A 27,455-nucleotide genomic window follows, 5' to 3' on the forward strand; every position below is an offset into this window, starting at 1 on the left:
CTCAGCTTCTCCCTCCTCTCCCTCCCGCTCCTTTCACCTTCTCCCTCCCTGGCCACGAGTCTCCAGCACGAGCCCGCCAACCCACGCAAACGGAGCCCACAAGCAGAGCAGCAAGTGCAGTAACTCGGCAGCAAGGTCACGGTTCCCACATTAGAGGGGAAATCCTGGCCCAAAGGAAGCCGCCAAAACTGTGGGACTTCTGCCAAGGTGACGTCTGGCCCCTGGCAAGGTCCGGACAGCGGGAGACAGGGGAGGGAGGCAATTCCCAGCCGATCCCAGGGGTGCAAACGAAACAACATCACGATCCTGCAGGTTCTTCTTAGGCACGGCGCCCATGGATGCTACCTGGTCTCCAAGGAAAAATCACTGAGATGGTGAACGAGGTCGGCCTGACCGCAGCGTCCTTCCCACGTCACACATACTCAGCACACCGCACATCTGTGACGGCAACAAGAAGTAGTAACGTGCTTTAAGGTACAGGTGGGAGTTACGCAGTGTCAATGAACTTCGGGAGTGCGTTCCTGTGAAATCTGCTGAAGAGAATTCATCCCTTTGGGGCAAACACCAGGATTATTACTCCAAGTTCTGTATTCGTACCTCTTGTGGATAAACGCTAAATAAAAACCCATGCAATAATTAGAAATAGTCCATTTCAGGTTTGTACAGCAACTACTTTATTATTTTCAAATGCAAATGTTTGCATTGTTTGCTATTTTACAATTTTACAAACTAGGTATAAAAGACCATAAATAAATGACATAAGTTATGTGTACCTAAAATCCATGGAGGGGGAAAAAAATTACAAATTAAAACAAAATAGAAAAATCTCTATATCTAACCCAGAGATCGTTCAAATGCACGAACCAAGAAATGCTGTTAGATTTTTTCAGTATGAACTAAATTATAATATGCCTCATACATTCTAATTTTAACCACAGTCCTTGCATATTCCAACATACTTGCAGTGATACAAAAAAATAAATGCACTCTCTTTTTATTTGTCTGATTAGTATTTCAGATTTTTTTTTTTTCTGGTTATGAAAATGTCACATAAAAGAAAAATACTGCTTTTTAAGTCCCGTTTACTGGTTACTTACCAGCCTTTTGTATTTTATACATATATATTTTTAATACATAAGATCCATCACAAAGTTAGTACAGCAAGAAACCCGGACAAACATCAACCAGTGGTGCGTGAGCAGGACAAATTCTTAACAAACAGAGGCTTATCATGCGAGAGACAGTCCTGGTGACGACCTCTTCCCTAACGGGAAGCAGCGCCGCGGCACTCGCTTTCCTTTCGACCCCAGCTCCGTCCGGAGCAGCCGCCACAGGTGGCCCGTGTCGGGCAGCGCAGCTGGCACCTCCCGGCGCCCTGACCGTGCCCGGCCTCTGCCGACAGCGCCGCTGCCCTCCCGTCCCTTCCACGGACCTGCCGCTGCTCCTCCGCCAGAGCAGGCAGCATTACGGCTAACGAGGAACTCGGAGGGTCAGTGAGGAGGGAAAAGAGGAGGAAGCAGGAGCAACTTCGGGACACCACTTTACGGCTCTGGTCAAGGCCGCGCTCTCTTTTAACGCAGCACAGCCAGCTTTCCCCACGTCTGCCGGAGCGACCCCCTGTCCCGTGGCAGTTCGCTGTGCTGCACGGGGTACCGCGGCCGACGCCAGCCCCCCGCGGCCAGGAAGCAAGCGGGGAGCATCACCTGCCCCGCTCCAAATACCCAGCGGCCGTACGTTCCCTGGGCTGTAGTGCCCAGCTCCACTCAGAAACTAGCTTACACGACATTAACAGCGAATTCTCCAAACACGGAAAGCTTTTCTAGGCAGTACCAGTAAGTCGCAGCACTGTTCCTCAGGCCACGGAAGAGTGCCTTCTACTGCACTTCACCAGCTCTTCTTCACCCGCACGAGGAACAGGACACGTTTCACAACTCTCTTGCTAACTACCGTAACCTTACAGGTCTTGTTGCATTTTTGTTCCTTAACTGTGCTGGGAGCAAATGAAGTGTTTTGACTATTACGTTACAAGATTTCACAGCTTGCACACAGAGCAAGGTGCTTCCGTGAATGGGAGAATTGCATATATTTGTTCGCATTCAACAAGTCTTTAAAATCTTATTTTTGCAGGTAAAAAAGGCTACTTAAGAATTCAGTCCAGGGTTAGCAGTGGGTGGATACGCAGGTGTTGCCTCCATCACCTTGCCATTGAGAAACTGGTTGATCTGGATCATGAACAGGGCATTAGTACGAATAAACAACACTTATGAAAATCTTTAGCACCCTTATGGATCCTGTAATCCACAACTCCAAAACTAACTGGAAATTGCCCCTGTTTCAGGCTGCAGAACTACTCATTAAGGTTAGCGTGGCAGCTAAAAAATACACTTATAGATACAGAAATTTAAACATCTTTTAATGTGTGTGTTCTTGCTACCATTGCAGACGAGCTATTGGCCTGCTCTCATATGACAGGGGACTCCTGCGCTTCCGGAGATGTTTTCAGCGCATTCACAGGCAGTTCTACACACGAGGTGACTCGCACGCAAACACACGCACACACAAGCACACACGCGCACCTTTCAGAGGAGATAATAATCCATTATCCACTCAAGGAAAAAAAATATATTTATATCACTGCAATGGCACGTTTTGTGTAAAATGTCACTTCAGCAACGTATATAGGCAGCTCACAGGAACTGGGTTCTTTGCTGTGGCACCTGGCCTGGCGTCCATGGTAAGACGTGTAGTGCTCCATCACCTGCATTCGTCCGAGATGCAGCAGTGACAGCCAGGGGGATGAGGAGAGAAAATAACAAAATACATAAATAAAACCGAAGGTAGGAAGAGAAAGCAGGAGGGGAGGGAAAAAAAAAAAATCCAGAAGTCTGCAGGGCTTTGATACAGTACATTCCTCAGGTGACAAGTGGGTGCTGAGTCTTATCGAGTCAGTTATCTCTCAATGAAGGAAAAAACCGGGGTGGGTGGCAAGGAAAAAAAAACAGAAAGTAAAAGTCACGCTCTCTTCAGGGACCGATGACTGTTCAGCGTGTGTTTTCCAGAATCAGTGCTAGGGAAGACGCAACTGTGGATCCAGAAGGCTTCACGTCTAGTCTATGGTCCTCCATGGTCAATATGATCAATAGGACGGGCTATGAGGCCGTGAAAGCAAAACCTAATTTCCCTGCACAAAAAGAAAACACAAATATTAAACAACATAGAATCACAGAATCATAGAATCATTAAGGTTGGAAAAGACCTCTAAGATCAGTGAGTCCAACCGTCAACCCAACACCCCCATGCCCACTAAACCATGTCCCTAAGTGCCTCATCTACACGTCTTTTAAATACTTCCAGGGATGGTGACTCAACCACCTCCCTGGGCGACATGCAACAAGACAGACACGCACACCTTGCCCACATGCCTCCTCTTAGGTTTCCCAGCAGAAGCACTGCTGTAGGTAGCCAGCCCCTCCTCGGCTGGTGCAATTGCTGATTCACATCAAAGGAAAAGACCTGAACTCATCTCTGCCCTGGAGAAGAGGTGACATGGCAGCAGGTTCATGGAATTAAACCTCTCCCCAGAGAGGGGAGAAGGATTTCACAGAATCATAGAATCATTGAGGTTGGAAAAGACCTCTAAGATCATCGAGTCCAACCGTCAACCCAACACCCCCATGCCCACTAAACCATGTCCCTAAGCGCCTCATCTACACGTCTTTTAAATACCTCCAGGGATGGGGACTCCACCACTTCCCTGGGCAGCCTCTTCCAATGTTTAACCACTCTGTAAGTAAAGACATTTTTCCTCACGTCCAATCTAAACCTCCCCTGGCGCAACTTGAGGCCATTTCCTCTCGTCCTGTCGCTTGTTACTTGGGAGAAGAGACCGACCCCACCTCGCTACAACCTCCTTTCAGGGAGTTGTAGAGAGCGATGAGGTCTCCCCTCAGCCTCCTTTTCTCCAGGCTAAACAACCCCAGGTCCCTCAGCCGCTCCTCATCAGACTTGTTCTCCAGACCCCTCACCAGCCTCGTTGCCCTTCTCTGGACACGCTCCAGCACCTCGACGTCCTTCTTGTAGTGAGGGGCCCAAAACTGAACACAGTATCCGAGGTGCGGCCTCACCAGGGCCGAGTACAGGGGCACGATCACTTCCCTGCTCCTGCTGGCCACACCATTTCTGATACAGGCCAGGATGCCATTGGCCTTCTTGGCCGCCTGGGCACACTGCCGGCTCATGTTCAGCCGGCTGTCGACCAGCACCCCCAGGTCCTTTTCCTCCAGGCAGCTTTCCAGCCAGAAAGGACAGAGGAGAAAGGAGGAAGAGATGCAATTCTCGCACAGAAGGGTGGCTGAACGGCAAATGCAGGAGGCTGCAGCGCACTGCCACGCTCTCGCTGGCTGGTTCGGCCGCCTTGGGCCAGCGAGACAAATAGAACCAGCAGTTCTCCAAGGGTGAGAACCCTTTGCCTTCCTCGCCCTTGTCTTTCCCTCACACTATTTCAAAGTCTTGCTTCCATGACATAACGTATCTTATAAACAGGTATGGAATCTACATATATATTTGTATGTGCCACCTATTTTTTTTTTTAATCTGCTCTCCTCCAACTAAAATCACGTTCAAGTGGATGCGCCCTCGCTGGCCACACTTCATCACGGGGAACACAACCATCCGTGGCAGCTCTGAAAGCCTGGCACCTGACCTGCCTTCACTGTTTTCATTCTACAGGGGGACAGTTTTTCATGTTGTGTGGCAAATATTGGACTGTTTTGAATTACCGTTGCTAGACTTGAAGAAAGCAATTTTACAAACTGGCCAGAAAACTGGATGTATTTTGTTTTTACATAAAAAGACAATCTCAACAGAATGCAACAGATTTAGAGCAAGCGGAAACTTAAAGTATCTCTGCACTTAAGAAGCAAAAGAATTTTTCCTGCTGAAAGTGCAAGTATCAGGTCTTTAAAATGAGTAACCACTTCTTACGTTGCCTGGCAAAATGACATTGAAACATGCTGGTTTAAGTAGTTTTTTTAAAAGAAAACTTAAATTTCTTGAAATGGAAAAGCTTTTAGAAGTAATACTGCAGAACAGTTTCTACTAAGCTGTCATGACTTGACAGGATCCAAATTTAGCATCCCATATTCTGAACAAGTTGTTTTCTGAGGAAGTTGGGGGTGAGGGAGAGTTAGTGGTTAAAATCAGCAAGCTATTGTTGAAAGTGACAAAAAGTGATGTGAGTGACAATACAGTAAATGTGACTTGTCCAACTGAGTAAGCTGTTTCGGATTTAGAATAAATGCAATTATTAAAAAAATCTGACATATAAAGCCACAAAATAATTTCTGAATTTGCTGTCAGGTGTGGAGTGGGACCAAAATATTACAGACCAAAGAACCAGTCTTAGCGCCATCAAAATATCAATCTCGCCTTTCTGACATTGCGCCTGGCCCAGCGTCTGTTCTAGAGGATGTGTCATGAAAATCCTCCTCCCACCCAGCACAGCATAAGTGGGCCTGATCCTGTCTCTTTTCTAAGGTCATCTCATCACTTTAGTCCTCAAAAGGACTTTAAAAGGAACCTAATTTATACGCTGTGTTCAGAAAGAGTAATAAAAGCTTTAATATAAATAAAATACGAGCCTAAATGTGTTCAGAGCTTTACTGGATAAAGCTTTATCCGGTGTGACCCAATGAGGACAACCACATTCCTATAGCAGTCACCTGCACCCAGCAACCCAGGGGATGCTTTCATTCACTCAACTCTCTTTCTATTTCTCAAGAGGAGTTGGAGGGCAGCTTTTCAAGCAGGTCGTGCTCCATCTTGTTTGCCATACCTGCAGAGGGGTGCTTAGACCTTAGCCATGCAGCCTACACCTGGCTCTCACACCCACAGTTGCCTTGATAATCCAGCCTATGGGGCTGGTTTCAAAAGTGAATTTGGTTCCCACAGCTGGATCACCGTGTCTGGGGTGTAACACTGCTGCAGAACACAGAGCTATCACCGTGCCCGACACCCCAACTGTGCAAAACCAGGAAGGCTGCATGCACAACCCCATTTCCTTCTGCTCCCCCTCCCTTAAGACCACTGACACGGCAACTGAGACTGACCCTTCTGAAACACAAATACTGGTTCTACTGTTGTTCGTCACAGGGCAGGAAAAGTCCGTGGGTCTTCTTGGTGCATTTATGAGCACTTTTACGAGGTTATTCTTACTTTCTATGGGATCCATATGTGCAGGGTTTCCCACCCAAAAAATAAGGGCATCCCTACTGCTCTCAGTGTGAAGTGGGGTCAGGCTCTTAGCACTGAACTGAGTGAGCCCCAAGACGCACTCCTACACCTTGTCTGCACATCCTAACACGCAACAGCTTGAGAGCAAGACCAGGTTTTGAAACAGAGCAATTTTCACTGTCATCAAATAGAGCAAACAATGGGAAACACTAAGCAATTAGTCTGGGAAACCAGCACACGTTCATACAAACCAGTCGGGAACCCCAAGTAATACATACTACAGCACTTCCCCCCCCCCCAACAGCGATGAAATCCTAGCACAGTTTAGGAAATAAAGCACCACGAACATGTTGGACACTGTACTTCCACTGACCTTCTCCGTGTGGCAAAGGGAATCACTTCTTGAAAGAGAAAAGAAGTCTGAAAGCTCCACAGCCACGATTGTCACAGCTGACTACTGGCAAGATGTTCACAAAACGTCTTTAAGTGGTAGGATTCAGCACGGCACAACAACAGCCAATAATGTCCCCAGAAGTCCAGTTTTGCCCAATAATCCACGAGGTGGGTCATTTCACGTCTCAAGCCCGTAAATGGGTAGATTACTAATCGACAGGCACTGATTAGCCAAATGATATTCTCACTGAGGTTTCTGCAAGGTATTAGTGATGCATCAAGTCTGCAAAAAATATCCTAGGGCAGATTCTTCATTCCAGTGAAAGATGCACAACGGTGGTTTCACCCACAAATAAAACACTATGGTTGTAATCCTACGGGTCACAGGGAGAAGGAAAGTAATTTCGTTTTTGTTTTTTAAGCACAGTATCTGGCAGCAAACATAGCATCAAAACTTGAATGTGACTTTATATTTATATAGATACATGTATTTTACATATCGTTGATCAACAGAGAAGTATGTTCCAAGAAACAATTTGTTCCAGGTCTGGTTTAAAATGACGGCTTGTCATTTCTGGAGGCCCCCCTCCCAACACACACGCTCGGTTTCCGCAATCTGTACATCAAGCAATGCTGCAGATCTTTTTTTCGACGGGCGAGGAGACGAAGTAAAAAAAGTGCAGTTCTTCAATTAAAGTGCATGGATGAGGTAAACTAATTTCAAGAGTTTTGAGTTTATTCAGTACTGGCTCAGACGGGAACCATCCTGCCGTGCATCTGTTGCATTTGGGTGCGCATTGCTTGAACGCTGCTCAAGATCTTGTTCTGGTGCGCGATGGCAGTGATCCCGATCCTTGCCAGGTCACTGTGGAGAGCAAGAGAAGAAGCGGGGGGCTGAGAACTGTGGATCAGATGCCGGTGCAGAGAAAGATATTAAGTCAACCGCAAGCAACGCAGCAAAAGCAAGGCAGATGTACAGAAATGTTTAATTAAATAAGTGAAGGCATTGCGGAGGCATTTTAAAGTTATCCTCCGTCCAAATGAAAGGCATTCCATTCCTTTAATGAATGTAATGATATGCAGCACAAAGCAAAAGAGGCCGATTAAATCCAGATTTACCAGTTTTTTTGCTATATCGCTGAGTACTTACTCCTGGTTCATATGCACCACAGCCTCTAGGGTGGTATAGCCAGCAGCTGTGAAGTTATCCTTGTATCGCTCCATTTTGATGGCTTGGAGCCAATCACCGACAGAAACAACCGCCGAGAACTCAGGGGAGCTGGGATCCAGCAGGGCTGTGCTAGGTCTGGATGCCAAACAGTGGAAGGACAGAGAAATGGTGTCAGCTGGATCATGAATCGCAAACCAAAGTTTGGTCTCTGCAATAATTACCCTCAACGATCAGGGAAAGTAAGGGCAAGACGCTGCGCCCAGCGAAACTGGGGGCTCTCCGCACAGCAACGTAGATCAACGCAAGCAGCTTAACAAAATGCCAAGGAAGAGGCCAATTTCTGCTAAGAATTAATTTGACCTTAGGTTTCTATTTTTGCTTTCAGATCGAATTTGAACCACTATGCTGCTTACAATTTCCACCTCAGATGCAACCAAGTTCATAGAAAATGCTTTTACCTCAAAAAACAAAGAAGATGGCAGTGCTGGAAGGCGTTCAGCCTCCTGGGTCTGTATCTCACAGGCAGCAATGCGAGACCTTGCCAATCCTGCATATGTCAGACCTCAGCTCAGCAACTATAGAAACACTGCTGAAGTATGCGCAAAGGAACTGGGAGCTCGCAACCTGCCAGACTGGTTTGGAGGGCAAAATTCAGGGCGGGTTCACATAAGTCCCGCTTCTAGCCAGGTTCGCAGGCAAGCTCAGTGCATTCAATCAAACGCAGGACAGCAGGGAGTTAATCCCCTCTTTAATCAATCCATTCCTGACCGGCGCGTGTGCCAGGAGTGGCGGGAATCACGCGAGCTTTGATCTTTCTTTGCACTGTGGAACGTGCTTCTCATTCTCCCTTGCACAGATTTGCGAGTAATTATTTTTACAACATTTGCTTCTCTTATTAATATCTCATTTATTATTTCATGTATATTGTAAATCACAGTTGCATTAAACCATTATAAATTACTACCACCTATCTAACCAAAACAATTATCATTTAGCAATTTATTTGAAAATGCACATCAAAGATCAGGTGTGCAATAGCCTCGTTACGTCTTGCCTAAGGCACTGAGTACATGCTGGTAATACTTGGTACAACTCTTTTACTGTACTATCTAACACAAGACGAATGATGGCAACCTAATTATACACAATTATGCTTCACGTATAAAGTCATATATTAGTTATATGCATATTTGAAATTCATATTCCAAAGAGAAGAAATAGAAAGATCTATAAATAGCCATGAACATGAAGTGACCTTGAATAGGCTATTAACTTTTGGTTTTTATATATATACTCACACATGTACATACATACACATACAAAATGACCTCGAACAGGCTATTAACCTTTGTAAAATCTATATATTTTCAAAGAGCACCTGTAAATTGGAAAGGAAGCAAAATGGAGGAGTTCATAGTGTGATTCTCAAATCAAATTATCACAGCGGATCATATTGTGATTCTCACCATGTAAATTATTTAAGCCTCAAGGGTGGATACCCTTTCCAGGCTACCAATGCAATTAGGGCAATCTGGAAGATACGTGGTGCTAAGTGGCCTCACTGGGTTAATAATCCCTCTTCTGATAATGTACACTGTAAGCAAGAGTCACAAAGGGACCTACAAGTTTAAAAACGAAAACAGCTTTTTCCAGGATGTTGTTCTGTTGGAGGCTGAATCAGAACCTCTGTTACTCCTTCACTGATTCAAGAAACTTAACTTTGTATTGCCCAATGGATATTTTTGTACCTTCCCTTCCACTGAAAAATATTTTCCCATTACCTTCCTCTTGTTTCTTTTCTTTTAAGCTTTTTTACATATTTGCTGTAAGCAAATTTACCTTACAAAGCAAAGACATTTGAAAAAAACAGAACAAACCTGGTGTAAATTAGTAAAGCTCCTATTACTTCAGCAGTGTTTCACCAGCTTAAGGAAACTGCTGATCTGTCCCAACAAAGAGATTTTGGTTTTACCCTACAACTCTGGGAGTTTCCTTCCCACTGCGCTTCTTTTGCACGTACCAGGTATACCATGCTTAGCAAACAAAACAAAACACAAATGTAATGCGGGAGTGGTGGAGACATGAAACTGGCTTTCCACAAAATTAAATTCAAATTCACATGAAAATTAATCCACGCCTTCCCAATGCCCAGAAGGCGTTGGCTGTAATGCCGAACGCTCATCTGCAAATCCTACACAAATCTAGGGTTTATAAAACTTGATGATGTACTTTTCCTGCAGAAAACCACATCACTCCTGTCAGCTACACTGCATTAAGGCTACCCGTTCAAGCCCTTTCGCTACGGGGGAGAGGGAAAAGACGCAGCAAACTTGGTCTTCAAACAGAGCTTCCCTCCATCAGAGCTTTTTCAGGACACGCTTAAGACTGTGCTATAAGCCTGGTCAGCGCTGGTGTGATACAGCAACAGCTCCGCTCATTCGATTTTCCTTCTCCTAGAGCTAGGAGAGTCTGGGGCACCCAGCGGGGTCCAGCAGTGTGCCAGCAGGACCTCTCTAACTCTCTTGCACGGTGCAATGTCTGCTGTGCAGTCTGGCTCTGCAGAGCGACAGAGCACGCCTTAATCCCAGGGCAGAGGTTTAGGTGACTCGCAGCTTTGCCTGTCATCTCCACTGTGCTCCCTCGTACATCACCATTACAAAAGCGCAGCTGACCTGGAGCTCTCGCTGCCTGTCCTCTTCAGGCTGTTGGGGTTGCGGATGAGCTTGTCCAGCATGTTGACGATCTGTCCAAATTTAGGCCTGTCGCTGCGTTCCTTCTGCCAGCAGTCTAACATCAGCTGATGGAGAGCAATGGGGCAGTCCATCGGGGGCGGCAGCCGATACCCTTCTTCAATGGCTTTAATAACCTATAAATGGCACAATTAGGAAGACATTAGAGAACATCAGACACTACTCACATCTACCAGCTGAGCATCATTTATCCTAGGGCGATCCAAAGTATGGAAACAAATCCACAATTAAGTGAAACAACATGGAAAATTGCACTCAGGCTCAGGCAGTTGGTGGTCTCAGAACTGTCATTTCTCCTCAGCAATTCGAAACGAAAAGGGTACAGCATCCAAAGCAGACATCAGATACAGCAGGGCGATGTATCACAAAAGAGCACGTGGGATACAGGGATGACAAAATAGCCTAGGTTAGAGTTAAGCAACTATCCTTCTTGGACAGAGGGTTGGAGAAGCAACAGCTCTACAGCAAATCTTTAGTATCTGTCAGTTTTGGGTGCGATATGTTGAAGATGAAATTTTCGCCATCGTTTTTAGGGTACAGCAGATCTCCCTCTCCTCCTGGGCTAGCTCATCTCTGTCAGTAACACAGGCCTTGTAGAGAACCTGTTCTCTCACCACTCTATGCTCTGAGTCAAGAAACGCAGAGATGGGAACCCTTTTGTTCAGCTTTATCAAGAAAGTTACAGAAGTCCAACACATTTCGTATTTAATAGAAACCAAGAAAACTCACAAGCTGAAGTCATTTCAAACACTCCAAAAAGGGCTCCAGAGCTCAGTACTCTGATGGCTTCTTCGCTCTCTCAGGAGAACGGGACGTGACCAGGACTCAATTCTGGTATGACAGGGACATGACCCAGAAGCTTTCAGACCTTAATTAATCGATATGACTTTGCTGGCAGGATTCACCATGAGACTAGAGACCAGGAGTGCACACGGACTGAATTGCACTAAATTCCCTCGTTCTGGTCTTGTCCGATTAGTGGCTAAAATCCACTGGGAGGACAAGGCGAGGGATATCCTTGCGCTATTAGCAGCTGTTCAGTGACCACAAACAAAGTGGCTCTCACTACTCCAGAAAGTATGAAGACCCTTCTGATTTCTCTTGATTCAACAGACACTGAGAATAATTTGAAATCCACTTCTGCTTTGCTGTGAAAAGCACTGCTCTCACCATCGTTAAGGAGACAAAAATGGTATGTCTATGCCACGTAGTAAAAAGGGGATGCAAAGACAGCAATATTGGCTTTCACCGCCCTGTTCAAACCAGCTTTTCGACGTGGTCTAGCACTGCACATTAGCAGTGGATACCAGCCTAATACGCTAGCTCTGCGTTTGTTGCATTGAGCTCCACTGTGCTGTGTTGACGTGCCTGATATAACTGCGACACATCTGGTGTTTTATTTTCTTGCTAAGTCTTGATGACTTCCTGTTAGCAAAGGAAGGCAAGATTGGGTGCCAGAAGAGACATTTCACATCAGAAGGAAACTAAAATTATATCCCCCGTTTAGATTAAATGCCATTCGCATCTAGACACTCTTTGAAAATGTTCAGCTCTACATAAGAAAGCAGATGACTTGTAAAATGACTTAACCACTCCCATGACCATATATTCAGATTAACATTTTTTTCTTCCTTTATATGTTTGTAAATTCCCTGGGAGAAGAATTATGGATAATCTATGCCTCATTTTCACTGGGATTTTTTTTTTTTTTTTCATTTAATAAAAATTCTATTAGCAAAAGCTCTTATTAGCATCATTATTAAATACTCTTCTGGAATAGCGGCCATTGTGCACGCTCCCTCTTGGAATACACTGAACTAGTCCAGATGGTACGGTTAAACAGGACATGCATAATTTAAGAATGGTCATTTAGGAAAGCTGCTTTTTAATGTCCTCAGGGGGCAGCTACGCAATTGTCGCAAGGATGCTCTGACTGATAATCAGAATTGGATTTCATATGTGTTGTTTTAGATAGCTTACAAGAAATAAAATCACCTGGAAGAATTACAAGCATACTGGGGCTTGAAGAATTAACTACTAATAGCAAGCCCCATTAAATTCAAGTGTTTTTTCTTAAAGACTTTCAATGAAGTTGAGATTTAATATCAACATTCAAATCTTCCCTCTCTTGACAGTATTACGACCTGACAGTTTAAATATATTCATTTCCCTTTCCTCCATTCTTCTTTCTTACTTTAATTGCTTATAATATTTTTTCCTAAAATTAAAAAAAAAAAAAGAAGATAAAAAAGAAAGGAAAAAAGATACATGCACAAGTTATAGACCCTAACTTGAGAATCCCCTATTCCCTGACCATAGACCAGGCTTCAAGTATTCAAGGAAGTCTAAGTTCCAGAGAGGTTCCCTGAGAAAACAGGAATCTACCACCCATGATATCCTTTTAAAAACTTGGAGTAAATGTCTTCTAACCATATAGCAATTGACGCAGAAACACATCAGCAGACTTCTAAGGACAAAGATAAAGGCGCGAGGGGGAAGGGAGAGAAAAGGAAGAAGAGGCTCGGAAGGAGACTCACATCTTGATTGGACATATCCCAGTAAGGTCTTTCTCCGTAGGACATCACTTCCCACATGACGATGCCATAGCTCCACACATCACTAGCTGATGTAAACTTACGGTAGGCAATTGCCTCTGGTGCAGTCCACCTGATGGGGATCTTGCCACCCTGTCACAAATAAAAGAAAAGACAGGCTAGTGAGTCACCGGCCCAGTAATGTGCGTGGCTGACACTGTTCTACACTGCCATTAAAAATACAAAATGGTTTTCTGTACGCAATTCCAGAATCCTTCTTGAAAAGGCATCCGCTTTCTCTTTTTCTTGCCATAAAACTGTCAGATCCAACCAGGAGGCAGTGCTGCCCATCTGTTTTCTTTAGTCACAAGGAAGCGAACCAGTAAATTGTTAAATGTATTTTTATTGGCCCTCTAAGAGAGCTCTGCTTAGGGCGATGCTGAAGTATGAGAACAAGCCAGGGGTTTTACAAAGTATATATTAGAGATTTAGTTGACAAAACAAATAAGTACATGCTGTTAATTACTATTTCCTTGCTTGCCTGTCTGACCTGTTTGGCCTGTTTCAGAAAAATGGGATTATAAACGTTTTGCTTTTCAAAAAGGTAAAATAAAGAGAGGATAAACTGGGAAGATTTGCGAATACTGTGGTGTTTCCCATGGGCAACATCCCAACTCCTACCAGAGATGCGAGATGGCAAGCAAGCCTCTGGGCTCTCCCGGTCCCTGTGGGAGGAGTTCAACACCAGAGCATGGTACGAGGCTGCTTTTGATACCTGTTGGAGAGAGCTGCCTCTTGTTACAATACTTCTTTTTAAACAAATAAAAACACTTTGGCATCTGATTTGGGCCACTGAGGTCCTGCACTGTTTTAAAAGGAACTCACTCCCTCCTGTTTATCTGATTTTGCCTTAGCTGAGTGATCCCAGGCCAGAGATTTCTCCTTTTATTTATGCTAATATGCAAGGTGTTTTTAATTGAGCTTTTGGTTTCCTGCAGTTTCATCTGGGGAACGACTTAAGCTGAACAAAGGTTTTAGGGTTTTTTCATTTGCTTTTATGCTTTTTTGATGAAGTTTATTTTGGTAGGTTTTTTCTCAGCAATCTTCTAGATAGTTTTTACCCGTAACTGAGTGCAGCGTGTGCATACTTAATGGTTCATTGTTCTGGTATCTCTCTCAAGTGTTTAATATGGACTTGTTCCAAAGCCAAGTGAAATCAAAAGGGGTCCTTCTCCTGGCTTCTTTGGCCTTTGCATCAGGCCCTTTGTGGATCAGGTCGTAGCAGTATATGCCTTGTGTGGCTATAGGATGCTTTCACTTCAATGAGTTATACCTCTAACAGGGAGCAGAACGCACCATTCTCTTAAAAAAGGATGTTTTAAAAATTGCATCCGATTGCATCGTCTCCAGTTATGAAAAAGCTCTATTCCTCCTTTCAGACACAGATCCATGGACACTGTTTATACATGGTTGTCATTCTAAAAATTGTCAATAAGCTCTTTTTATTTAGCTGCTCGAGTACAGTGGAGTTCATCCAAATTTTCCTGATCCCTCATTACTGATACTAAATGAAGACAATGCACTGTAATGCAAATGTCATCGATTCCCTGTAGTTTACTCTTGAGAGCAAACATAATACTATATCTCCACTCACTAAATTCAAAGGGAGGCTTTTCAATCATTTCTGTGTTGTCCTTGTGGGTTTGTCTAAACTTTGATTTCCCTGAATACAGCTTTTCAGACCTCTGCTTCTGCTTCTTCCACTTGCCGCCCTTATGAGTGAGAAATACCAAGGCTGGCCAGCGTTTAATACTACACGAGTCTATCCTTCCCTGTAATGAACTGTGAATCCGTTAAAGGATGAGTGTTGGGATTAAACTGCAAAATCTGAGTGCTGCAAACAAACTCTGCACTAGGGAGAACAGATGGAGAATGGCAGATATTTAAAAAGGAAGAAAATAAGCAATTAAAAAAGGAGACTTTATAAACTGACTTTTTTTTCCTTCACGCGTATGTTAATTACAGAGGTATCGGTACAAAGGCTGGTAATGATCGGGATGTTGTTTTGTGGCCAGAAGTATTTGCATTAGTACTATTCCACATGCAGCATATTAAAATGGTTTTAGCAAAATTAGTTAACAGTGGGATGCTGAAATATAGATAAAATGGGAAAGAAATAAAAAATGGGAATGCCGGCCTCACACTTTTCCCAGTCTAAATTATTTAGGTCAAATTTATGACTAGCTTTGTGATGGGCAAAAATGGAGTTATCGGGGGGTTTTTTGGTGGCATATCTACACTCACTGAATCAAACCTCAGCGGGACTAGCCACTTGCAAATAATTATGCACGTCTGTAGATATCAGAAGGAATAATTTCTGGCATCAGATTGCTGTCGCGCACTCTAGCACACTGAAGGAGCCAGAGGAATACACGGGTCACATCCTCAGGGAGGAAATACTAATGTAGACACTGATGTAGCAATAACACTACATCAATTTATATTAGCTATGGAGTTTGGGCCAATGTTTATTTTTAGGTTGTGATATAGGTTTTCACTTATGACTGAGATTATTTTAAAAACAAACCATTGTCACCTCCCACACAGTCAGACAGAACCAATATGTAGGCAAGAAAACCCACTGGACGTTTTCTTTCCCTCCTTACCCGTGTGGTATAAGCTGCTTCAGGGTCGTCTTCCAGGACACGGGACATGCCGAAGTCAGACACTTTGCAGACCAAGTTGCTGTTGACTAGTATGTTCCGAGCAGCTAAATCCCGATGCACATAGCTCATGTCGGACAGATACTTCATTCCTGAGCCAATGCCACGAAGCATCCCCACCAACTGGATGACTGTAAATCTGCCATCATTCTTCTGCATATGGGGAAAGGAAGAAAATCACAGAGCATTAAGCTAAAAGCTACATTATTGCCATTGCTGAAATTGGCGAAGAGCGTATCTCTGGATTCCCATCTTCTCTCAAATAAAATGCAATGTTATTTCCTCACTCTCCTGACTAGTGTCTATAATTCACCAGTAAAGTACAAACCCAGAGGTTCTGTCACAGCTTCCAGTGATGCAGTATCCAGTTTGCAATGAATCTGGTTTTAATGAGTCTACAGCATTGCGATGCTTTCAGAAATGGAGCAAATCAGAACTGTTCCCATTAAACATGGGTTATTTAAGACCCTGCCACTTTAAACATTACATTTATTCTATATCCTTCCACTTTACATTTATTCTGGTTTTCGACAGGAGCAACAGCAGAAAACAGAATTTCCCAAGTACAAACATAATTTCTTTAAAAATGCCGAATTTTGAGTATCTGTCTGCAAAAAAGAATCAGAATGAAAACCAGAAAATGTTTCCCAGTGTAAAATCTGCTTAGCTTATTATGAAGAAATCACCTACCCTGAGGAAGGCATCCAAGGAGCCATTCTCCATGTACTCAGTTATGATCATTACTGGTTTACCTAGAGTTGGCAGAAAGAAAAACACAATTCCTTGATGAACACCGATGTTAATGGGATAAAAATGGGTAGCACATGATTTTACTGCCAAGACACCTGGCTTACACAATCTAATTTAATTTGGAAAGCACCAAGCTTATGCCTCAGCTGTGGGGAGCAAGAGAAGAAATATTATAGGACAGAAACATTTAAAGGGCCCCATCTGGAAGGTTAACCCTTTGGTTGACTCATTGTCAAGGTCTTTAACTAAAGTGGCTCCTGTTCTCTAAGGAATATATGAATTGGTAATTGAGAGCTAAGAAACAAAGATCTGTTCAAACTTGACAAAAATCTTTAGTGTAATTAAGTTGCTTGCAGACTAGAAAGCCTTCCTCTTTCAAAATGGAATTTGTGAATGCTTTGGTCTCTCTGCCTCTTTCGAAAGATCAACGCTTTAGGCGAGTTAGAAGCTGTCAGCAGCTACAAGGTATTCCAAGACAACTGGATTCAAGAATGCAAAATACAAGCTGTTCCTCTCAACTTTCTCTGGCCCGAATTTGTATCCTGTGTCTCTCGTTATTTATAAATGAGCCAAAGCCATTTGCCTCATGAAGCCAACCACAGGATAAATGGTTCAATGAACTGTGTCACATGTGGGGCGTAGTGCTTCAGCAGCACTCAGCCTTCCACGCTGCAATACAGAAAGCCAAGCTGGGCAATCTGAAGAGAAATGTAATGTTAGTGACATGGGGATGCTTTCTAGGCACTCTCCTGCCTAAAACAACAGCAAATACATAAATAATGCTTGATGTTGTCTTTAAGAGCTTTACAAAGTCATACGACGCTGAAACTGAAAATGTTTAGGTACGTACAAGTAACACTAATTATTTCACAGGGTTAAATCATGCTGGATATTCAGCATCTTGGTATTCGCAGAAATGGGCCCAATATCATCTCCATTCTACAAGTGAGCAATGGGAGATGTAGAGAAGTGACTTATCCAAGGTCAAATGGAAAAGCCTGGTCCCAAGATGGGCACTGTTAAGCCCACCTGAAGTCAAGGGAGCACCTGACGATCAGCGCCAGGCTGGCATGGCAACCCTTCCTCCCAGCTTTGCTTTAGCTACAGGAACTATCGAGTTTCTTCATAAATAAAAGACAGTGTCCCAGAGAAACTCTGCTTTCATACTTCCTCGAGCAGCTCTGAATAAGGGAACATTATGGGGGAAGAAGGGTTCAACGGACACGTCAACTAGACTGTAGATAGCTCAATTCTGTCTTGGCATCAGAGGTATCAGAACTACTCAACTTTTCCTTGCTTCTGTCACCAGCAAGTACCTGCTCCAGAACAACCAGCTCTGAAAATTACCCTACCGTGAAATGTTGCAGCATTGAAAGTTCCCCTAATCACTTCTACCTCAGCGCGTTTTTCACCAAGGTGCTTTTCTCTTAATTTGTCAGGGACTTCTGTTTTTGAAGTAACCTTTTATTTTTTATTAGAAAACAATATGCTGTAAGGACTGACTGTACTGAAAATTTTACATCATTTCACTTAGGCCAACACGTATGTGTGATACATCACTTATTTCACTCATCATTACTTGTTTCACCTTTTCAGTCCCAACCCATCCTTTGCAGGCCTTTTACTATTGCCGCTTCTCCTTCCCTTCCCAGCTGATATCAAAACTCTTACTGTTTCGGTCCCACGCAAACTGGCACGCCTGTGAAATGCCAGTCTGGCAGCTGAACCCTTTCTGATTCGCATGAACGCAGCAGAGAAGCGGTGGTACTGCATAAAGCAAACTGCTCTGGATGAAGGGCTTAGTGACCTTGGCTGAGTACTTGCACCCTTAAGGAAAGGGACGTGATAAACCATCATTCTCCCTCTAATTCACTTTTGCAAGCATTCTTTGGTAGAAAGAGAAAAAACTCCAACCAAATCTGCATATGCCACTGTTTCATTTATCCTTTGCAACTGTGACCGGAACCCTTCCACTGAACAAATACAGCTAAATGAGTTTTAATTAACCCTCCTCAATCAAAAGATACTATGTCAACGCAGAAACGAAGAAAGGGGAACTCTTTCAGTGCATTAACATGTAATTTCATTACTCAGGCACTTCTTTAGCAGGGGAGGGGGATAGAGAGAGGAGAAGTTACCATCAGTGAGTCAATTATTAAAGTACTTGACTAGCAGCCAATAATGTATTCATGGTTTTTTGCTGCCTCCCTCAACCCCCACCTACACCACTATTTATCTCACATTTTAATTTTCAGTTTATTAAATGCATTCATTTATCACAGCATTCAGAAAACCTATGGAGAAATTGAGATAAATGTCTTCGTAAGTAGCCCTGTTTACCAAACACCAGCTCTGAGGTACCCAAGCTGGCTTGCTGCGGAAGCATCGCTTACTGCGAGTCAGGCAAGGAAACGTTCTCAGGTCAGGCTACCACCCTCCTCAGTGAAAATTTCAAATCATTTTAATTCAGTGACAACTGCATTATGCAAATGCATACAGTCATTTATAACTGCTAGAGCTGCAATAGCTCAGGGGTTTCCAGCCTCGGTGGGATTTCAACACAAAGATTCCCCTGTTGCCTTTCTTTTACAGAGGTGCTAGAAAAATCACTGTCTGTAGCAAACACTGCGGCCTGACCACAACCCCCCCTGGCTTTGTTACAACAACAAAAAGAGAAAGAGAGAATCAGACCCGCAAAATTTAAACAAGAGTATTATCTTTTAATTTCAGTTGTGAGGGAGGCCCTCAGTAAACGATGGTCAAAATTAGCCCAAACCCCTGTTTTCCCTAGCGGAATTTGTCTTGAAAAGCAAACAGCAACACACTGTATGAGCCATTTTCAACAACTGTGAGAGAAGGCAGCCTAGGAGAGGGAAACACAAATGAGTAAGGGTAAGATTTCCAGAAACACAAGTGGTGGAGTAAGCATCCAGCTCCCACCAACATTCAAGAGGGACAGCGTTTTTCAGCGGTATTGATGGCTTTGACAACCCTCTATGGGAGATACTTTGTTCTTCTAGTAGTATTTTACTTTTTAACTTTCCATCCACATCTAATTTTAATTCCTTACACTATTAATACCCTGCGTTCATGTTCATCACGCACACCATCAGCTGCAGAAGGTAAGCTTCACAAATTCCACCCTTTAACAGCAGCTCACAAGATCACTGTCTGCTTTCTTTGCTACCCTGAGCATGAGCCCCTACATCCAAAGGGTCTTTTAGGATTAGTGATCAGTGCCAGGCTTTGCCAGCACGCTATCTAGGGCAGTTGGAGTAGGGACAATAACTACACCATCACAGTGGCACCTTATCAAGTCAGACCCAAGCACGTCTGTCTCACAGGTGTATTTTTAGTTCTAGCCTACAAAGAGCACCCAGCGAGCGCTGTCATTCTCTTTCTAAGGCAGGGTTCATGGCACAGTGAACGCTAACAGAGTTTAAAAAAACCCAAACCAACCAAACAAAAAGATCAGCCAGGTAAATTCTGCAGAGTGAAATTATCACACCTGTAAACCAGAGAAAACAAATAAGCAAGTTTCACACTAAAATAGCCTACTTCATTTCAAAGGCTTGCTCCTCACATCTGTGCTTTGTACCTTAAACATATGACTCTAGTTTTGTTTTGGTATTTCTCCCCCAACCATTTTAAATTCTTTGCTCACCATCTGCTTTTGCCTATCCTGTAACAATCAGCTCATTCTAGCAAAGATGTGAAAGATGCCTGCTTGGCATAGCAAGAAGGGGAAAAAAAAACCCAACCCCTGCAGTATTAATTCCCCCTACAAAATCTTGTACAAGCTGCTTACAGATAGAGTATCAGTTGAAAGCATAAACCCATTTATAGCTGACAACAAGATTAATGACTTGTCCTGCACTGATTTCCTCCTATTAGCTATCAGTGGATCTGTTCCATCTGTCATTTCACAGGAGAGAGGGTAAAAAGCAAAAAAAAACAGCACACACCACCACAGACTTAATTTCTCAGTGACTTCCAAATTGGCCTTGTCATGAAAACGACCTACTTACATTTAGTAACTACACCTTCCAAGTGGATGATATTGGGGTGGTCAAATTGTCCCATGATGCTGGCCTCACTCAGGAAGTCTCTCCTTTGTTTATCAGTGTAACCAGCTTTTAGAGTCTTGATAGCAACACAGATCTCTCTTTTTCCTGGCACTTTGAGACGTCCACTGCATACTTCACCAAATTCCCCTTAAGGAAAAAGGCAGAAGAATCCATGGTCATGAACGTGAAGCACGCGTTTGTGTTGTCAAACTGTTATGTCAGTTCATTTGGGGGAACTGTCGTTCAAAAATCAGAGGATCCCATGTTTCCTAAAAGCAAATTTAAAACTGTATTTCCAGAAAAAAATGCGAAAGTTCTGGCACTTACCCACACCAATAACTTTTTCAATCTTTATGCAGGAGGCATCAATTTCTTTGGCAAATTCCCTCACAGCTTGGTTTGGATCCTCATATGTAAAAGGATCCACATATGTTCTAACACCTGCAAGGCAGAAATGTTTTATTTGAAGTCACTGATCTACATGCTGCTGAACACAGAACATATGAGACTGAAGCCTTAATGATATACAACAGCAAAGAGAGTGTACAATAAAAATGTACTGTAAGCCAGGAATGACTGATGAAGGAAGGAAGGACTTAATGTATTTTTCCCCCCGATGTGATTTTTTTTAATGTAAACATTTACTATTTCCCAATATTGATGTAAGGAATCAGGCTTTTGCCAATAAATGAGCTTCACAAATCACTGCCATCACTAGCAGGCCAATAGCCTGTCTATGGACCTGTGAGACTAAAACACATCGCATTTCCCTTTTGGGAGCCAAGAAATTCTGAGCTCAAGGTCCTAGGTTTGGTACCTGGATGACTGAGATGGAAGTAACAGTAGGATTCAGTCCTGGAAAAAAGGCAGCAAAGGTCACTTTTTCCTTCCTGCAGGATTGCCTCCGACCCATCCAGAAACTGCCTTAGCAGAGTTTTGTGGGAAAAAATCATGCTATCGCTAGCCAAGAACAGATGTCTTTCAGTGGAACAGAACAATGGGAAAAACTGATGAACTTTCTCCTGACTGTCTCCTCAAAAATTTTTACCCAGATACTTCTGTTTTCCCTGTTACTACAGGGCATAGTTTTGAAGGAGGATGTTTGCAAGAGAGGCAAACAGAAACATATTCATCTCAAGAGGAATGTCATCCCTTATTTCCCTAGCATCAGAACACGGGACATGTTTTATGAACCGAATCAAAAAACCCAAGCACCACTGCCTTTTACCTTGGTTCAAATGTTTCTCCTCATCTGCCTCTTGCTTAGCCTTACTGTACTTACTGCGCCTGTCAGAACAAAAAAGAGCATTACAGTTCAAAATAAGTATCTTACTTTGAGACAAACTCGGTCTTCTTGACCTGCTGAGACTTGAGCTGACCTGTGCTCGGCAGCTCCCCCACAACAGCCCATGACACAACATACACTTACCAGCGGGGCAGGAGACTCCTCTCCTCCAACTGCTCTAAGTGTTATTGGCATCAACAAAGCACCAAGGGAAACACAAATCCCTGCGTTTGCATCTCGGCATTTAAAGAAAGAAAAGCAAGCTTGTGTTTCGGCTACTTTTTCTTCAAACGTGCTTTTGCAATTCTGTGCAAAAAAGGGCCAAATTGCTTTTTAGCCCTATCATATATGGATTTAAATGCTACAACAGAGGTGTTTTGTAGATTGATTTTCAAACGTAATCAGGCAAATGCCAATACCAGCACACTTATTTAATGGCAAATTTTAAACTGGAAACAGTCTAGTAACATAGAAATCAGGATGGCAGCAAAAAAAAAAAACCCTGACCACCAAAAACGCAAATCCCAAGGATTTTGTTTATTCTTTCAATCACTGTATAATTGAAGGGGGCAAAGAACTCCTGATGGCAGAGCTCCCCTACTAACCCTCGGAGTTGGAAACAATAATGTAGTGTAGTATGTTAATTCTATAGATTACTATTTCTACACCTACACACATGATATCGTATCCAGTTATGTATTTAATTAGTTCACCTTTAAACTTCAATGGGAAAGTGGCATTAAGACAACTTAATACAAGAGGTTAGACCGTTAGGGAAGATACTGAGGAGTCAGCTGAGCCAAATGTGTACTGGGATTTGAAGCTCCCAGCATCCGACGGTACGTAGATGTAGAGATTTGATTTGGGCTTTTACCCGTCATTCACTGAAAGTTCAGAACCAGGCGTAAGAACAGACATCGCCAAAGAGAAGGGCTTATTGCTGCTTGCTCCTCAGTTTGCCTGTTCCTACGGAAGCCCAAGTCTCCCAGCGTGTCAGACCCAGGTTAGCTAACTGGCAAGAGTCCGGGCTGGCGTGAAGAAGAGGGAAGGCAGAAGGAGAACCCAAGCCTGGAGAACAGGAGGCGAGACTGGCACTGCCTGCGATGTGCAACCCGCTGCCTGGAGCGGGGCAGGAGACGACCAGGCCTGCCAGGGACATTGGGGTGAGACTGGGTTAAAAGCCTGAAAATGGTGAATGGGTAGAGGAGGAGGAAAACGGGAGTGGGTGAGAGAAAGACGTATCAGGAGATGCGAGTTAAAAGGGGTCAAAAACTCGCAGATAACAGGAAGAGAACACGTGACTGGGAGCCTTGCTTGCAGCAAATCTTCCTGAGTCTCGCCGTTCCCCTCCCGTCAGCAAAACCCTTCTGCCCATTAGCAAAAAGCGTCTCACTTCCCACCCTGCGCCTGGCCTGCGGGGAACGGCAGCTTCCCACCGCTGTCAGCTGAAAGGCCATTTCCCAGCCTTTGTCTTTGCAGTCTTTTAGTGCTGGGTGTTAAACACACTATGCCAATAATAAAAACTATAAATTAACCATGAAACGGAAGGGGGAAAAAAAATCCTGTTTGACATGTGAAGACTACCTGATCTTTGAACCAAGCCTCACAGCTCCCAACAACATCAACAGGACTTGTGTTCAGACATAAAAAGCGGGTACACATCCAACCATAAATGGTTGGGAGCTTCTTTTCTTTATGAAAGTCAATTAAATGCAAATGGCTCCAAATCACAAGAAGAGCATTATTAAAAACCACACTGGATCCAAACATCAATTTAAACCACTTTTTTGCCTGAGGACTTACGGCACCGGTGTAACAGAGCCGAGTTAAATACAAGGACTATGTTCTGCTCCCAGTTACTGAACTGAGTAAGAAGGAAGAGGCCGCACAAATCTCACCCAGTGCCATATGGGACCAAGTCAGCTAAGGGGATTGCAGGGATGGTTTCAGGTATTATACAACTTCTCTCAGAGGAAAGAAAAAAAGGAAGAGAAAAAAAAAAAAGGTTCTGCATTTTAAGCAGAACCCCTTCAAATTCATTTTATTAATGTTCAGGCACAGATGGGAACTATGAAACACGAACAGGCTTTGCATGAATGCATTTTAAGTATGAAAAAATGCTCTTTATCTTATTTTTAAAAAGTACAAGCACCCTAACAACAGATAAAAAAATAACCTTCCCCCACTGAAACCCAAAGACATGCAAAAAGCGAAGGGAAACAAAGGGATTACTGTTCAAGCAATATAATTGTAGCTTATTAACTTTAAATAATACCTTCCAAACTAACTACCTGCTTCCACTTCTCCCTGTGTCACCTGTTGACCTCTCCTGCTTGGCTCGGGGCAGGACTCTCCTGTCTGCCATTGTCCCCGAGAGCAGCCTGGGAGCCCCGCTCCACGGGGCACGCGGGGCTGGAGCTGCCTCTCGGGGCAGCTCACCTGAGTGGCAGAAGGAAGCCTTTGTCGCGGATTTGAACCCCGTAATTACAGGGATTTTGGCGGCGGTGATTAAATAGCCGGCATTCAGGAAAAGAACACAGAAGCTTTCAGAAACTGCGGGGGTCAGAGACACAGGCAGACCTACAGGTGGGGGCTGGCGATGAAGAGGAGGTAACAACGGAGGGTATTAGCACGCACTGAGGTGAAACAGCACGGACCCGGCGCCGCACCGCTGCTCCCACCTCCTCCTCCCCGAACAAAAGAGGGGCTGGGGGTGCTGCAGTGCTCAGGCACCAGGCTGGCGGAGCACGCTGATCCAACACCATCAGCAAAAGGTGGGCAAACACGTTCAGCTGTTTACGGAGCAGAAGATAAATCGATCTATCGATCGGAAGAATCTCCGAGAGAAACTTTTAGACAACCAGAGGATTCTGTAGGGCCATCTTACTCCACACAAGCCCTTTTAGAAAGTGGCTCTTTCTGTTTTACACTTTCCCAAATCCTTTAACAACTCTATTTGAGATATTCTAATTTCACTCGGTGTTCCTGCAGGGCAGGGTTTAGAAACACTCACGCTACCTCCTGCACTCTGCTCCATGGATATGCTCATCTTAACCTCAGTAAGTTTAAGCTAACATTTAGGCAGATTAGTTCTCACGTTAACACAAACGCCGTGGTCGCAGGACAGAACCAAACAGCTTGAGCTGCCTGAAGGCAAAGTCCTTTGACAAATTCTGTTGCAAAGACGAATTTTGGGATTTGAGCAATCACTTGAAAAAACATAATGCTAAATTAGTAGTAATAACCCCGGGTTCAAAAGCGGGCACCTACAGCATATGCCCAGTTCCCACATTTGGCTCCTGGATGCAGAGAGGCCATGTCGCCGTGGTCTGCAGGCCAAAGCACGGGTTTGATTGTACAAAGGTCACGGCTAGATTACAAAACCTCCTCATGGGGACTGTATGGACAGAAAAGCTTTTTCTCAGCTGAAGTCATTTTGGAACAAAGTATAATTATTTTGCTATTGACTTCTGCTGGTGTAGGCACATCATGAAATATCCCCAAAGCCCACACCTCTAAATGACATTGGTAAAGTGGTTAAAATCGTTAGAGTAATAGTGAATATTAAAGTAGATTCTGTTTACTGAGAGCTCCTTCAGCTACTGGAGAGCTGTGCATTGAGGAAGGCTATTAATTAGCACGGCACCATGCATTAGTATGCACAGAGCAGCTTCACTGTCCTAGTATTTCATTCATCTTGCTATGTCTTTCCCCTTCCACGGCCTCTCGGACACCTACCAGTGCAGCGCTACGGGACATCTCTGAACCCATGGCCACCAGGACACTTTTATCTCCATTCCCACTAGTGCTTGGACCGGCCTTTTGTCCCGACTGTCCACCTGCTCTGCGTCTCGTCTCTGTCCAGGTTGAACGCTTGTGGGCAGAGATAACTGAACAGACAGCCTGAGCGGTGAGAAGACCTGCATGAGCGCGCACCCACATCAGCGAGTCTGTCAGCTACCTGGCTCCAGGCAGCCTTTCCTTTGACAGCTTTATGGCCGATACTAAAGAGAATCAATATGAGGGCAAGGGGTTGACATTTCATTTTCTAAAAAGTGATCCATTGAGGGCCAATCACCAAGCAGTGTTTATCAGCCTTGGGAAGCGACATTTTTTTTATAGGGGAGGAGGGGAAGGAATCATCTCAAAGCAGCTCGACAGCTCAATTCTCCAAGGTGGCGACTCATAATTAGAAATCCAATGTACCCTGCTATCAATCCTGCCTTAAATAATAAAGTGATCAATAAAAGCAGAGAGGAGATTAAGTCATCAAGCTCAGTGATGCTATTTTCTGTTGCAATGGCTTTTAATAAACCTGTCTCTCTGCATTACATTTTCATATGTTCTGCTCTTCTTTCTTCTTGCCAGCATGGAGGCTTTGAGTTGAACACCCACAGAAAGCTATAACAATGCATGTCTACTTTCCAGATATTACAATCATAGCGACTTAACTGCTCTTTAAGACAATTTAAAGTAAGAGAGCAAATCAAGAGGAATTTGTGCACATTTATGGCTGATGCCATTAAACTGATCAACAGAGACTGACAAAACGTGCGTCCCTCAGATCCCAGGCTTCACATGCAGTAATGATACATCCAGTTTTATCTCAGAATTACACTGAAGCAAAATCATGCTCATCTTTTTAAATGAGACTGAACACAAAGATGAAGACAGAAACACTCACGCCGTGTTCTGCTACGCTGCCCTCCCATTCACAGGATTGTTCCTGATGCCTGGGTTGAATTTGGGAGAATGAGCAAGTACTTGGTAGAAGATTATGGTCCTGCTCTGATGAAATAACCATCGATCCAGTCTGCTACGTTACTGCATATGATGCTGAAAGACCATGGCTTCTGTTTTACAGTCATATCCACTCACACTGGAAGGACTAACCCAAAAGACTAATGCAGACTCATACAGACTAACACAAAAATCACAAGCATAGCAGTCTGATGGCTTAGTTCACAACAGAGCAGTTGTTTATTCCCTGTCTATCAGGAGTCAGTCCAAGAAAATCTACTGTACCCATACCCATTAAACTTAACTTCAAATTACACTAACCACAAATCTCTAGCTGGCTTGCTTCTCAATGCCAGTTATTGCAATCAGCTTTGCATTTGAAGGGCAAATAGAGCTGGAACTATTGCCATTACATCACATGCTGCTTGGTACTAATGTTGAGAAGATCAAAGCTACATGGGAGAAGGCTTGTAATGCAAATGCACTGTTTATGATGCTAATCAAAGAATTTAGCTTTGTTTGGAGGAGACAAAAAGCTCCCTCATGAAAGAGAGAGGGGGAGAGAGAAGCTTAAGTTCTTACCTCCTGCTGATGACAAAGGCTGCAATGAGAATGACCACAAGAACAACGCTGCCAGCCACTGAAACAAGAAGCACTGTGGGATTGGTACCATCGCCAATGATGGGGGAAGGAACTGGAAACAGAAAAGGGAGCATTAGTGTCAGACACCCTCAAAAAATCAACCTAGGTAGCACTCAATGAGGCTTTCTGGCTTGTGAAGGCAGTTTAGAGTAGCACTCAAATCTACTTT

The 27,455-nt window shown here is 43.8% G+C and overlaps 1 protein-coding gene across 3 annotated transcripts in view; it reads right to left on the bottom strand.

Annotated features, from left to right (window-relative positions):
* Positions 1 to 650: 650 nt before the first annotated feature.
* EPHA4 (EPH receptor A4) overlaps positions 651 to 27,455 on the bottom strand; it is a 110,642-nt gene continuing 83,837 nt past the window's right edge. For all 3 annotated transcript variants that reach the window (XM_076340856.1, XM_076340855.1, XM_076340854.1), the window contains exons 8-18: positions 27,227 to 27,338; positions 21,848 to 21,906; positions 20,947 to 21,060; positions 20,581 to 20,766; positions 16,493 to 16,554; positions 15,746 to 15,955; positions 13,083 to 13,232; positions 10,468 to 10,661; positions 7,775 to 7,930; positions 6,605 to 7,489; positions 651 to 3,181 (exon numbers count right to left, since the gene is read on the bottom strand). In XM_076340856.1, the coding sequence (XP_076196971.1) occupies positions 7,375 to 7,489; positions 7,775 to 7,930; positions 10,468 to 10,661; positions 13,083 to 13,232; positions 15,746 to 15,955; positions 16,493 to 16,554; positions 20,581 to 20,766; positions 20,947 to 21,060; positions 21,848 to 21,906; positions 27,227 to 27,338 (1,358 nt within the window). In that variant the 3' untranslated portion in view covers positions 651 to 3,181; positions 6,605 to 7,374. The remainder of the gene's footprint in view (positions 3,182 to 6,604; positions 7,490 to 7,774; positions 7,931 to 10,467; positions 10,662 to 13,082; positions 13,233 to 15,745; positions 15,956 to 16,492; positions 16,555 to 20,580; positions 20,767 to 20,946; positions 21,061 to 21,847; positions 21,907 to 27,226; positions 27,339 to 27,455) is intronic.

The sequence above is a fragment of the Aptenodytes patagonicus genome, chromosome 6 (assembly GCF_965638725.1).
Source record: "Aptenodytes patagonicus chromosome 6, bAptPat1.pri.cur, whole genome shotgun sequence".
Taxonomy (NCBI): domain Eukaryota; kingdom Metazoa; phylum Chordata; class Aves; order Sphenisciformes; family Spheniscidae; genus Aptenodytes; species Aptenodytes patagonicus.